This window comes from Orycteropus afer, unplaced genomic scaffold (assembly GCF_000298275.1).
Source record: "Orycteropus afer afer isolate SDZICR_OR568_19922 unplaced genomic scaffold, OryAfe1.0 scaffold00021, whole genome shotgun sequence".
Classification (NCBI taxonomy): domain Eukaryota; kingdom Metazoa; phylum Chordata; class Mammalia; order Tubulidentata; family Orycteropodidae; genus Orycteropus; species Orycteropus afer.
In genome coordinates, this window is record NW_006921608.1 from 8339936 (window position 1) to 8354820 (window position 14885).

The 14885-nt window shown below is 32.0% G+C and overlaps 1 protein-coding gene across 1 annotated transcript in view; it reads right to left on the bottom strand.

Annotated features, from left to right (window-relative positions):
• Positions 1 to 14885, bottom strand: part of RIMS2 (regulating synaptic membrane exocytosis 2) — a 726314-nt gene that overhangs the window by 203097 nt on the left and 508332 nt on the right. The window contains exons 20-21 of the mRNA XM_042783638.1: positions 11036 to 11215; positions 10032 to 10141 (exon numbers count right to left, since the gene is read on the bottom strand). Of these exons, the coding sequence (XP_042639572.1) occupies positions 10032 to 10141; positions 11036 to 11215 (290 nt within the window). The remainder of the gene's footprint in view (positions 1 to 10031; positions 10142 to 11035; positions 11216 to 14885) is intronic.

Below are 14885 nucleotides of genomic sequence, written 5' to 3' on the forward strand. Positions count from 1 at the left end.
AGGATGAAAGTAACAGATTTAAGAGATTTACTAACATAATTTTTTGACTGAACACAAATTAAGAGTCAACTTTTCAAATGGTTCTACACTGAGCAACTTTAAAAGTCATAACATTTATTTCAATGAATTAAAATTGAATTCATATAACAACCCAAACCCACTGCCATCCATGCAATTCCAGCTCATAGCAACCATACCCCACAGGATTTCCAAGGCAAAACTACCCCGGAAGGTTTCCAAGGCTGTCAGTCTTTATGGAAGCAGAATGCCTCATCTTGCTCCCAGGGACCAGCTGGTGGGCTCGAACTGCCAACCTTTTGACTACTATGTCACCAGAACTCCTCATATGACAAGAAGAAGTATTTATTAAGTTGTTTTTTAATTTGCTGGGGAAATTTGAACTTAGAGACAAGACCGGCTTTACCAAGAAGTGTAAATATATATTTTTTCTACCAGTGTTCATCATAGCATGTAGCTAATCTTATATTCACACTATAATTTAGAAAGAGTACAAGTTCCTATATTAGCAAAATGTTTCTATATATACATTTTTTCAATGTGTTTTAACATATAGCATCACATTTGACCATATAGAAGGTAGAAGGGACTTCTAGATGATGATATTTGCAAGATGAAAAATGAAGAGCTGATAAATTCACAACCATCAAATCATTGGATTATCAAAGTAGCATACTGAGAAACAAGGTAAATATGAAAAGATTTCTTTTTCTTGGATGAACAAATTTGGGTTAAGTATGGTTGTGTCTTTTGCCTAAAGTGACACTGTAAGTACACAGTAAAGGTTGGCCCTGAATCCAGGTTCCAACACCTATACTCTCTCTCCTGTACCGTATCACCTTTGATGATTAAATAACTTTAAAAAACAAAGAGAAGATAGCTTTAGTATTGCACTTTAAGTCAGCAGTGATATGGCCTTGAAAATAGTTTAAAATTGCGAAAAGGCTTGCGATGGAGGAGCATTCTTTCTTAACTCTGATGTCATTGAAGCCATGAAAGAACAATTAAAAAAAGAGGTTCAAAAACAAAATAGGAGGAAAGACCTCCAGTAAAGAAAGAAAAGACTAGGAAAGGGAATTAGAAAGTATCAGTTTACAAATACTTAACAATTCACCAAAGCTTGTAAATTTCAATGGGGAGGGGAAGTCTTAAATGTGTTCCTTTTTTTTTATTCTAGTATCTGGTCTAGTCCATGCCATCATATATTTCACTACCGAAATACTCTTAAGTGGTCACATCTTTCCTCTTTCAAGTCCATCCTGTTTGCTCTCAACATTTATTTTCTTTAATACAAATACCCATCCTGCTCATTTATATGTATATGATAAATCCTTTACTATTTAAAAGTGTCCCTGAATTAATTTCAGAAACATTGTCAGTCATCTAAATTGTGAGGGAATGAAATATTTAGGAAATATCCACAAATGTCAATACAAAGTGCATTCCATCTAGAAACGCATCAAATTTAAAATTAAGACTATTGATACTAGTATTCCATCTTATCCCACACCCTATAACCCTAAATGGTACCCAAGTTCTAGAATGCTTGCAGAGAATACATCCATTACAAAGACTACAAAAATTACTTTTGATTCCTTTGTAACGATATAGGTGACTATACATTAAGGCTTAAAAGAACAAAATATTTTCCCTTCTGTTTCACTGTATACCTTTCCAACTGACTTTTTAAATAGGTAGTAAGTATGGTAGTGTTTAGTCTATAATCCTGACAGTGAATAATTCACTGTCAGCCCATAAGGAAAATACTACTATTTAAAAAACAAAAGTTCCCCCAAACAAAAAATGAACAAAAACAATTACAACATATACAGTAAACTGGAATGGCGGGGGGAGGGCAACTAGTTAAGACTATAGACTTTATTAGCCACATCTCCAAAAACACATCTCTCTTGTTAAATATTTTTAAAGCACTTTATTTTACAGAAGAGAAAACTAAAGTCCAAAGAAATGTAAAGATTTGCAAAATCTGTTTAGGAGCAGAATTGAGCTTAAGACCCAAGGGTCTGACTCTCAGTAGAATATTCTTAACACTGAAACTTGAAAAATTCCAATGGTTTTAAAGAGTTCTCTGATCTAAAGAAAAACATTCTAAATATTTGTACAGTTATTTTTACACACAGAATAAAACACGTATATGTTTCATATTTTTTTTTTAAAAAGGACATTACAGAAAAAACTTATTCTGAAATCCAATCCTATTATTTCCACCCTATAGTTTCACACGCAAATTATTTAATCACGAATAATACTAAAGATTTCTAATATCTGAAAAACTTCTAAACTGTATTTATTCAGTAATTGGTTCAAGGTGATGACCATGACAAGGTTTAGTTTGATTTTAAATGTAAAACCAAAATTTTCAGATTGTGTGATGAAAATACAGAGCATAACTATGTTTTCAGGATACTATGTGTAGAAAATATAAAATATCACAGTACATTAGTTTGTTGTTGTTGTTGTTATGTGCCGTCGAGTCGGCCCCGAGATAATAATAATGATAACTGTGCCAGTTACTGTTCTAAGCAATTTAGGTATACCAAATAATTTAAGAAAGTAAATTTACAACATATGTGGCAAGAAATATTATTTAGCAAGGACCTGGGGCTAGTTCAAGGCTGAGTATTCGACTGTCAACTTTGCAAGGTACCTAGGACTCCACCCTATCTTTCAGCATCCCCCTCTTCCCACTTGATCTTGTCCACTCACAGGTCCTAACTTCTCTGCATGAAGATTTGTATGTGACAATAGCTTCAGTGAAAGTCCCTGAGGAACATCTCTACTTTGGTTTTCTGGAAAATCTAAAAGCTTTAAACTATTAAAATAATGAAGGCATTAGCGAATAATAGCAGAATACAAAGTACTATGACGGGCAGTGGGAGAAATATTTTGGATTAAACACCTACCCAGCACTCCTAAAATCTTACTTGTTCTTTGTAAAATTGGCTCTAAATATGTGTAACAATCTTAAGACACTTTATGTAAATGACAGGCTGTAGGCTACTTCTACCAGATGTATTTTATTTGTTATCATTATATTCTTATTCTTCATTCTAGGGAGCTCCTCCAACATAGGAAATATGTCTTATTTATCTTTGCATCCTCAATGACCACCTAGTACAGCACACTTAGTAGATATAAGTTGAACTGAAATAAACATTTAGCTAATATCTAAAAGAAAATAAATAGAAAATGGTATTTACCTGAAGAGACATGGTATGTATGTGTGTGTTTATATATATATATACATATCTTGCCATTTAAATACTTCATTTAAAGCAGTTTACCTCTGTTCTCCTGAACAATGTCTCTCCTATTTCGTGATTTATTTAACTTATTTGCGCTTGTCAGTGTCTGAAATTTTATCATTTATTCTTTACTTTATTATTCTCTTCTCCAATAATTTAAGGGGAACATCTTAATGGTAGAAACTTTGTTTGACATGCTCACTGCTTTATCTCCAAAACCTAAAATTGAGACTGACACATAGTAGGTACTCAATCATTTGAAGAAAGAATAAATAAATGAATTTAAAAATCTGTAGGCAGCTAGAAACTCACGCAGTATGTGGTTCTTTGAGTTTCAGTTTACGGCTCTTGCTTTTTGGGGTAGGCAGCCCAAAGGCACTGCCACTGAAACTGAGGCACAAGACTATTCATTCCTTAATTTGACCCAATAATAAGGGCCAGATTCTGTGACAGAGATATTTTCAGAATGTTAACTTTTTTGATGCAATCATTTTTAAATGTTGATATTCTAAATCAATATGTATAGTGACATTTGATCAGCAATGACTGCAAAACAGACATGATCCTTTCATTTTTGATGGAACTTAGTTAAGGATGGTTACAGAATTAAGTCACCAATACCCAAAGCCCATTGCCACTGAGTCCAATCATAACAGGCAAACCAGACCTATGCAGTAAAATCAATCAATTTATTTACTCACCTTGGCATTATACTAAATCATGTATGTGGAAATGTGAAAAATCCACAAATACTATACATATTCATTTAATATTATTGTTGGACTCATAAGTATTTTTCATGATTTCCTTTAAAATTCTAACTTAGAATATTTTGAAAAATAGTTAAATTTTTCATTTCTAGGACTGAACAACATCTATGTGTTTTTCTAAATGCATGATTACTATGAACATTACTATTTTCCTCAGAATTCGGTCCCTTAACATGATCAATAAAGCAAAATGTCCAATCTTAAGGCCATACATTTCAATCAAATAGGATTTTACAAGGACCTAGTAATAAGTACAAATTAATATTTATAATTAAAATTTCATATTCAAAATATATAAACACACAACAGAAGTTGTAAATATTGGATAGCTTAAATTGGGACTAATACCTGTAGTTACACTTATTTAATTTAACAAAGCATATCATTCACCCCCATTACAATATCTATATGGAGTGTCTGCAATATAGACACTATTAATTACATTTTAGACTTGCCTTTTTTCCCATTAATAGGTGGGCTTGGTGTTTCTCCCTCATTGTCTTTATAACATTAAGAACAGACAATAGTGGTTAATAATTGTTCATTAACAACCCAAATAAAAACTAAGTACAGCACAAAAGAAACATCACACACTATAGAAAGCAATCCATGCACCAAGCAAAACCACTTCAAGGTAACGAAGAGAAGAGTACAGCATATTCTTCCACTACAGAAAGAAAGCATTAAGAGCAGACATAAAAGGAGGAAGAAAGTTATTGTTTATAATAAATTAGGTGGTTTTAGATGTGCTTTTATGATAATTCAAGAACTGATATAATTTACTATTTAAGTCTATCTTAAGAATTAAACATAAGCCACAAACTGGTTCAACAAATGGGCTTCTTTATCTTAATGAAATCATAAAATATAAAAGTGGTAACTATATTGCTGAATTCTTCAAATTGATGATATCTTACAAAGTTTCTTTATTGTGGAGGCCATTTCAGGATTGGTATGAAATATTAGCAGATGTTTAAAACAAACCAAACTCACTGCTGTCAAGTCAGATCCAACTCATAACAACTCCTCGTTGGGTTTCTGAGGCAGTATCACTATGGAAGTAGATTGCCCAACCTTCCTTCTGAGGAGTGGCTGGTGCATTTGAACTACCAGCCTTCTGGTTAGCAGTCAAATGCCTTAGGCACTACGCCACCAGAGCTCCTAGCAGATGTTTAGGAATGGGCAAATAGGAAAAGATGAACTGTACAGCTTAATTAAAATGAAATCCATTCATATAGAATTCTATAAAAATATAACTAATTCTTATAACATTCCAGGAAAGAAAAAGATATATGACATTTTAGTGGTTAGAATACTAGATATCCAGAAAAGAAATAGTTAAACATTTCTATAAATATGCAAAAATCTTGTCTTTGTTCCTTTCATCAAGTATATACAAATGATTTTCTTATCTTTAAGACATTAAGATAATTACTGGTAATTAGCAACTATAATTTAAAATATCTTCAGTCTTAAACTACAAACACCACTGAGAATATGCACCCATGAAAATAAATCTCATGTACAATGTACACAATGGTATTGCTTTTGTACAATGGTGAAAAAGGACAAAAGGCAAACAAGTACACTCTAATATTCATGAATAAGGAATAATGATTAAACACTTGATAAAAGTATATTTAAAGTTATTCTGCATTGTTTAAAGAAAGTTAAAAGCTGACTGCTTGGATAAGATTGGAATTCAATTCTGAGTTTCAAATAAACATAGTAAATATATGACAATATTATTCATTTTAAAATTCTTTCAGGAACATTCTGACAGAGACAGTAGCAAAAATGAAATATATAAGTATCATAAGAATTTTAAAAACATCTACAAATGAAAGCTCTCCATACCATATGGGAGGAAGACTCTTTTGGGGGAAATTATGGTTGTTTAAATGGAAGAGCAACATTGATCATGGATGAAGAAAAGGAACCTAACATTAATTGCTCTATTTTAGGAAATATACTTAAGGGAAAATTATTGTAGTCTCTAAAATGTTAATAGAACTTATATTCTGCTCTATATTTACTTATAATTTGCTTCTTTTATATTCAAAGTCCTTGAGAGAAGGTACTAAGGCTTCAACAAAACTTTGTTCAGAATAACACATAGTAAAATGTAGTGTTTTTTTATTTTTTAATAGGTAGTTAATGAATGTTTTTGAATGAATAAATAAATAGACCGAATGTAAAAGTGAGGTAAATGATAGGTATAAGTCTTGATCAGGGACCCTATCTATCATTTTAGCTTGATTTAAATATTAAGGAAAATGTTGAACCAGTTAGGTAACTTAAATATTCTGACAACATGCCAGATAGCTTATGTAGTATCACTTCATTAACAAAATCAGAAACTATTTGAAAATTAGTACTGAAGAAATTGTTTCTTATTGCATATTTATAAATTTGGAGTCCAAAATCTTATTTGAGATAGAAAATTCACACTTCTAAAATGTTCACTTATTTATGTTACACACACGGACAGACCTGCCTCCACCTCTTCAACCTGTTTTTCTACCCCCTGCTCTTTCACGTGCCTGGTTTCTTCATTAACTTCTGTATTTGCATGAGTAAAAGTAAAGAAAAAATAAGATCATATATGTATATTTGTTACTGTTAACTGAAACAAAGGAAAAAAACAAAAAACCTTTGAATTATTCATAATAATGAGTGATTATAAGGAAACTTATTTTTAACAGATTTCTGACTTGTTTTATGGAAAAGAAAATTAGTATACTGATAATAAATTACTGCTGGCTTTTAAGATGACTTGATTCACAAAAAAGAAATTGTGACCCCTAAAATATTTGAGATATGTGTATGTATAACTGTATAAGCAGGCAAAATACTTTGTCTATAAATTGATATGTTGTTAGAAAATTAATGTTAATATGATTTTTCTAGAGAACAAAAATTACTTAAAAAAACCAGCAACAACAACAACAAAAAAACCTTGTTTTGTTTCTTCAAGAGTGCATCAAATTTAGAGGAAAACAAAGTAACAATGCCTTGCTTAGGATATTGCACTTTCACTATATTGATCTTACTGTATTTCTATGGCTCTGAGAAGAGATGACTAAATATGTACCAACATACAAGGCCGACATACATAAGGTTTTTAACTAATTGTACAAACTAAAATAGAACTTAATTAACATAACGCATAAAACTTAAATTAAGACTTGCTCATTTTCATCCATTGAAGAAGATTAGAACATAGATACCTCAATGCTTTTGATTATAAAATAAAGCCATTAAATTACAACTTGTGACAATTAACTTTTTAAGAGACAAGTGAAACATCATTTGACTTAGTCAACTGAAAGTCTATTTAGGATTACTGTGCATTTAACCTCAGCTAGAAGCTAAGAGTTTTTAAAAATACATATATTGCCTTTTAAATCTACAGCAAATCACACAACTATGTACATCCTAAAGTCTCCATATCAACATTTATAAAAATAATGATTTTAAAAAATCATCCACACTTCTAAGCAAAACAAAACAAACAAAAATGTTTTATGTGACACTGTAAAGGATAACAGAGCTTTTGGTTCCTTTCTCTTTTGTGAAGGAAAAAAATGAAAAAATTACAATAGGGGACCCTAAATGAGACATAGTTTTAATTGATTCTATTTAAAAAATAAAAAACAAAACAAAAAGAACAGGCAGTAAACAGAATGTTTCTTGACTAGCCATCAGAGACTTCATCACCCTGACTTTAAGTATGAACTCTATGTTTGGTTTTCTGGTACATTTATGATTATAAAGAATGGAGGGACTCATATCTCAATAGAGTCCAGCCATGAAAGAGACTAAAATTAAACAATTTCAAAATTCTGATATTAACTATCCTTCTTACTTCATAATTCTAACAAATGATACTGAAATACTACCTTTGGAAATTTGGGAGGATAAAAATTCCAAACACACCATAGGACTTTCCTTATGAAAAGTAGTTTTAAAATTATATATACTTGTCCTTATGCAAGTAATTGACAATCACAGAAATGCTCTGAACTCTTTTAAAGGTGCAGCATAACAAACCACCCGTCACAACTGTACTGGGTTATTCAAAAGCATAGTATACAGTAAGTAGAAAGAAGCACAAAACAGAAGCTGAACTTCACTCAGTTACAACATTATAAGCACACAACTAATTCCAGTAAGTTACATAAAGCAATAAAAGTATTGTTCCTTAAATTCAATATGCTACAAATTTATATTAAATAGGCTATAAAAACAACAAAAAATATATAAACATACATAGGATGACAAGATTTTTTTGATGGGACTTTATAAACTACCTGAAATATCTTTTGAGTTTTAAAATTAGTATTTCATCCATTCATTCAACAAATATTTATTGAGGGCCTACTATATGCTGGGCATTATTCTATGTGCTGGAGATTCATAAGTAACACAAACAGTTAAAAATTGTTTAAAGTAGCAAAAGAAGTTTCAGAATTTTATAAGAAGCAGAAAATTTTTGTTCTAGTAAATGTACACATCCCGTATCTCATAACTTAATATTTTCTCTTGAGTATAATGTTTATAATGTAGTGTTTGATAATAAAACTAGATCACATTTAACTTGGATACACAATCTTTCTACAACATAAAACATGATGTAAAGATACAAACCACAATCACTATCTGATTCAATAACTTTCTTTTCTAGAAAGTCAAATTTAATAATTTAAAGATCATCATAAATACAAAATGAAATATATGATGATAATTATAACTAGACTATGTGCTCAACCTCAATGACATAAACACAGACTGCAATTGATATCTTTGGTTCAAGTGTTAATCATGACCTAGAGTTCTGTCTAAAAGGCAGATTAAATTTTTAAGAAGAGCAAACTTTAAATTTTATCTCTGAATTTAAACAAAATTAAACCCTTTGCATTCTTAGTTGACTGAATCAAAGAAATTTAACGCCTTGGTATAATATCCAAGAAAAACAAAAGTTGAATACTAAAAATCATAAAAGAATTTTATTGTACATAAAAGTCTACATAATGAAGGGACAGCAATTGCAGTTGGGTTTATTTTTGCTTACATAGCCCCCCAAAAAGGCTGTCAGCACAAAACAAACCCTCCTTTATGTACAGACCTTCATAAGATTCTATCTCCTTGACTCCATTGTCTAGAAAAACAAAATAAAAACAAAACAAAAAAAGGGAACCAAAGCACAGGGGTTAAAAACAACAGAAATTTCCAAAGGCACAGACTGTATTGTCTATTAAAAAAAAGTTAAATGGTAACTTAAATACATATTTTCTTTATTGCAAAGCACATCCAGTTACCAAATAAAGGGATTATTTTAAAAATGATTTTGAAAAATTGTAATATTAAATTATTATCCATGCTTTTAGAGGTTCTTTATCTACTAATTTATAAATTTGGGGGGCAGTATGTCCATGTGTGTGTATGCAATAGTGCTTCTTATGCCAAAATTTGAAAGTATTAAAAATATCAGTACAACATGCATCTTTTTTTGGTATATTCATGATTACCTTTTCCTGGTAGTCCAGTTTTGAAGGATCACCATTGCTGTGCATCAGCTAACCAGTCCTTTGCAGTGTGTGAAAATTGATTTGGCTAGTTACTAATAAACTTTATGTAACTAACAACAATTACATAACTTAGTTGTACCAATGAAATATCATCCAACTGCTTATTTAAGAGCACTGCTTACATTTATTTTTAAAACTGAATCTATTCAAATTTGAAAAATATTAAAAAGCAACAGAAATAAAGAAAACTTATTTTTTCCCCAAACATTACAAATTTTAAGTGCAAAATACATGATATTTATAAATATAACTACAATTAATTAGAGGTAAAATATCAATTGGCAAAAGAAGAAAAATAACGTAGAGCTTGGAAAAAAAAACAAGTATTGCTTCACCTTAGCCTCCGTGTGCACTTCCTATATGACATAATTCCCAACAACACTTACTTCTCTCCAACGTCCCTTTTGGTGGAAGCTGTGGGAGCTGCCGGCCCCTGCGCCCTGCCACTGGAGTACTTGACGGGCTTGTTTGGACAGACCCAGTACGAGGATGAGACCTACAAGACACACCATTAACATTCATTTTCAATAGAATGAGTAAATACGTTCAATACATTTGGTTCACATGATAGTTGTCTAAATGCACTTTTAAAAGTGGTTTAGCTGCTGATCAAAAGGTTAAGAACATAGGACAAAATAAGGATATTTGAATGCTTCTAAATTGCAAAAGACATTTATATTTTTGTGTAATATGCATACATTCACACATTCATGTGCACACAAAAGCCTACAGTAAAATCCAGGTAATTGTTATTGTAAATCAATATTCAATCCATATGCAAGCAAGAGAATCCTGCAGCTCAAGAAATAAAGGGTAACATTTTACATTGCTTTCTACCAGCTATCAAATCCTAACTTTCCTTCCCTGATCCAAAGAGACTTTTACTCAGGTTCACATTAAATATCCTCTTATTGGAAAATAGCTCATGTAGCTATAAATAATAGTCTCAACATTTCAAAATTGAGCTAAAGAAGATGTTAGTTAATACATCATATTAGCATTGTTAGGAAGAAAGTAAATATCTGGTTTCATTTATTGGCATTATGATGAATATTCCAAAAGTGATGTCTAATGGAGACAAACAATTTCTCATTCTGGAGGAGAAGAACATGATAGTTATGAGGTGCAATGTGGGGATGTACCCAGGACTCCTGATAAATGAGAAATCACAAAACAAATGTAGTCAGAACGGTTAATAAACACATTACAATGACAGCCACACACTATTATATCCACTGAATATAAATAGTGTGTTTACATTTAGAGGGTTAGTATTGATTGTTATTAGTGATCAGCCAAGGATGACAGAAGAGACCATTAGCTGCTGGGAAAATAAAATGGAGTGCTGGTGGGGCAGAGGGGAAGTTAGTCTGATTGATTTATCTTTCACCTCGATAAGGCGGGTGAAGGAGGGGCAGATCTTCCAGTCATTAATGAAGGCATCGACCTCATGAGGTTTGTATCAGGACGTTCAGTGGATCTGGAGCGGGTGGTGGTCCGCTCTAGCAGAGGCCGCTGTTCTGTTGATCTGGATCTGTGATATGGCTGTCTATCTGCTGCTTCACAATCCCTGAAACGTTAGTCAAAAAGCAGCTCAGTTGATCTTTAGTGCCCTTTGGCTATTTGGTTATGATGCATCAAACTGACTTTGAAAAAGGTAACTATTTAAAATTATTGAGTATGTAAAGAATTTTCTCTCCCCCAACATAGTCTGAGCAAATTCTCACCACACTGCTAAAGAATTTCTCAGGAACCAAAATCTGCCTGTAATAGTAATTCCCAATGACAACAACAGGAGTTGCTCAGTGCAATCAATAACAAAACAACACTGTTTTCCAAAATGAATTCCATATTTGGAACAAGTGACATATGTGATGCATTAGTTTAAAGGATTTAATTCAATTTCCTAACATTTTCAAAAAAGTGAAGAAAACAACATAAATATTAAGGCCCTAAGGCATATATATATATATATATATATATATATAAATACTTTCAATATAATAATAGGATCAATGATACCTGAAAATTTAAACAGAAGGTCTAAATTAGGTTACAAGGAAAAAAGTGCAACTTTGAAACCTATTGCCTTATCAAACATGGGCCACAATAAATTCATGGTGTAGAACACTGGTTATCAGCCAGTCCATGGCATCTATCTTAGTACTCTAGCTATGCCAAACAATGCAATCCAGAACGGGTCTTAATTAAATGAAATAATAATAGTTCTGATACAATATGATCTTGATGACCACAAATAAATCTAGTACCAAAATTTAGGGGAACTCTGGTAGCATAGTGCCTAAGACACTTGACTGCTAACCAGAAGGCTGGCGGTTCAAACTCCTCGGAAGGAAGGCTGGGCAATCTCTTCCATAGTGATACTGCCTCGGAAACCCAAGGAGGGGTTGCTATGAGTCTGGTCCAATTCGACGGCACATAACAACAATAACAACAACACCAAAACTTAATCCTTGTTGAAAGAAATATACTTAATTTTAAGTAACCTATCATTATTGTTTTTTGTATCCCGACTCGATGGCACATAGCAACAACAACAAGAGTCTAGCATAATGTTTTACATATGTGATTAATAAATGCTTTCCAACAATAGCCCCACATTCTGTCAGATGATCTTAAAATACTAGCTAGCTTTGATGCTAGGACTTAAACGAAACACATACTGCAAAGTACACTTCAAATCAGACTATTACACCTCACCTAGTTCCATAAAGATTACAGCATAGGAAACTCTATGTGGCAGTTCTACTCTGTCCTATAGGATCTCTGTGAGTAGAAACGGACTGGATGGCACACAACACAGCTGTAACTACAGACACGGAAAGAAGCATATATTACGGATGTCAAAGCATTGGTCTGCCTCAAGACCAATGTATCAAGGACTTCCACTTTTCCTAAAAACTCTCAATCTTATTTTTGATAACAACAAATACAGACCATCAAAACAGTAAAAAGAAAAAGAACATAATTTTCCAAACTTCATGAATTATGTGGCACATACTTTTGGGTCAGTGGAGATTAATGACTTTAGGAAGTAAACGTTGAACTTATTCTACATTGTATCTTGTGTTGACCTTACATTTTAAGTTCATAGGGTAATAAATCACTTTTAAATATTTAAAGTCTGTGTACTGGAACATGATTGATTTTCTAAGATAATTTTAGTAGTTTTAATATAAGAGTTATAGAACAGGTTAAAAAATTTGAAATATAAATATGTATATAACATTCAATTACCTGGCAAGAATAAAAATGAAAAATGGAACCTCATAGTATAAAAACTTGTAATTCTACTTTTGTTTCTGAAAAACTGTTTCAGGTAAAACTTTCTTCTTTGGAAATAAATACGCTCAATAGCTTCTTACATGTTTTAGTATATGTATCTTTGTGTATCTTCATCACATTAGACAATCAGAATCAAAGGGATATATATCTTAAACTGCCTAAAACATATTTTTGAAGAGTACTAACATTTCTAATTATCTTAAGTTAACAGTCAACATATATCATTATATAACATACGACAATAATTTGTGTGACATCTTTGAGTACCCAAACATAACATTAGGCTAATATTTAATTTATTTATGCAAAAATCGATCTATTCTGATTCCACCAATCCATTTTTCCAAGTGGAAAGTGAAATGCCAGAATATACAACTTCAATTCTTTGGTTCTATTTAATAAGTGAAATATATAATTATGGATGAAATTGAGATAATTAATCTCAAGTGTGTTGCCATGCCCTATGTTCTAAAAGGATCTATTTATTATTCATGAAACAAAAAGTTAGTCCTTAGGAAATACCACTTGCAAAAAAATATTCCTTTAGTGAACAAATTGAAGACTACAGAATGTCTTTTAAATATTACTTATATTTTTCTTTCCACAATAATATGAAATATAAATATAGAAAATTGGCATTATATAATAATTTCCACAGTGAGAAATGAAAACAGATTAATAGATGAAAACATGAAAAAAATTACATGGCAGTAATATCCTAAAAATGTCCCATCATAATTCAGGGGAATGAAAAGCTACTTTATTTTAACTTTGATAACACATAAAAATATCATGATATGCTCCTCTTCCACAAATGGGTAAGGAAAGGTCTGACTAGGTAAGACCTGAGGTAATTGCTAAGAAATTTAAAGTAGCAATTCCCAGATCAGCCAGTCTCATGGAAAGTTCTTTCAGGAATCAAGATATCCCTTAAAATATGAGAACTTCAGTGAATTTTAAGATGAGAGTTTATAAATAATTAATTTTTAATAGCAGCAACTGAGAAGTAGAAAATACCCATAAGACTCTGCAAGAAATAATCTATTTTGGTGCCTACTTGGGGATCTGTATTTCAGTATGAGTAGCAGCTTTTGTAACTGTAATTGTTCACATTATTTTACCTAAATGCTTTTAAAAACTTGATTCTGAAAAGTGTGGCCACAGCTTGTTTTCCTTTGTTTAAGGAACAGAGCACATAAAAGGTTAGAAACCTCTCACTTGCAAATGTTATGTTTCTTAGGTAAATTATTTGGTTGTCTTTTACAAAGTGAGTTAGTATCTGTCATGGTTCTGTATTTTTGAGTAAATAGTATAGATGTTTTAATATAAATTTAAAATAGTTCAGATTTTTTGAATGTGTCAACATAGTCTGGTGAAGAGCTCTGGAGGTGCAATGCCTGAGGCATTTGACTGCTAACCAGAAGATTGGTGGTTCTAATCCACCTGCTGCACCGCAGAAGAAAGATGGGGCAATCTAGTTCCGTAAAGATTTATCACGTTGGAAATCCAGTGGTGGTTACTCTAAGCCAGAATCAACTCAACGGCAGTGGGTTTGGTTTGGGTCTGGGTATATAATCTGGGTAGATGTTGACAGCTGCTTGGCATTATCTAGTGGCAGCTAATCCAAACTGCAGGCACTTGCAGAGGACACTGGTTAACAGCCCCCCAAAACAGAACTGATTTGCACCAACCGACAGTATTTTAGCAATAGGCAGGGTGATGATACCAAGCTAATTCAAAAGCATATAACAGCATATGCGGATTTTGAGAGTAAGATAGGCTGACACAAGACCACAATAATAAAGAAACCCATTTAAATGGACTTCGAATTTAATGTCAGTGTATAAGTATCAGAAAAATTAAAACTGAAAGAGTCAGTGTTTATGCGTAAGAAAGACTAAAGCGGAGAGTATTACATTTTAGAACTTCTTTTC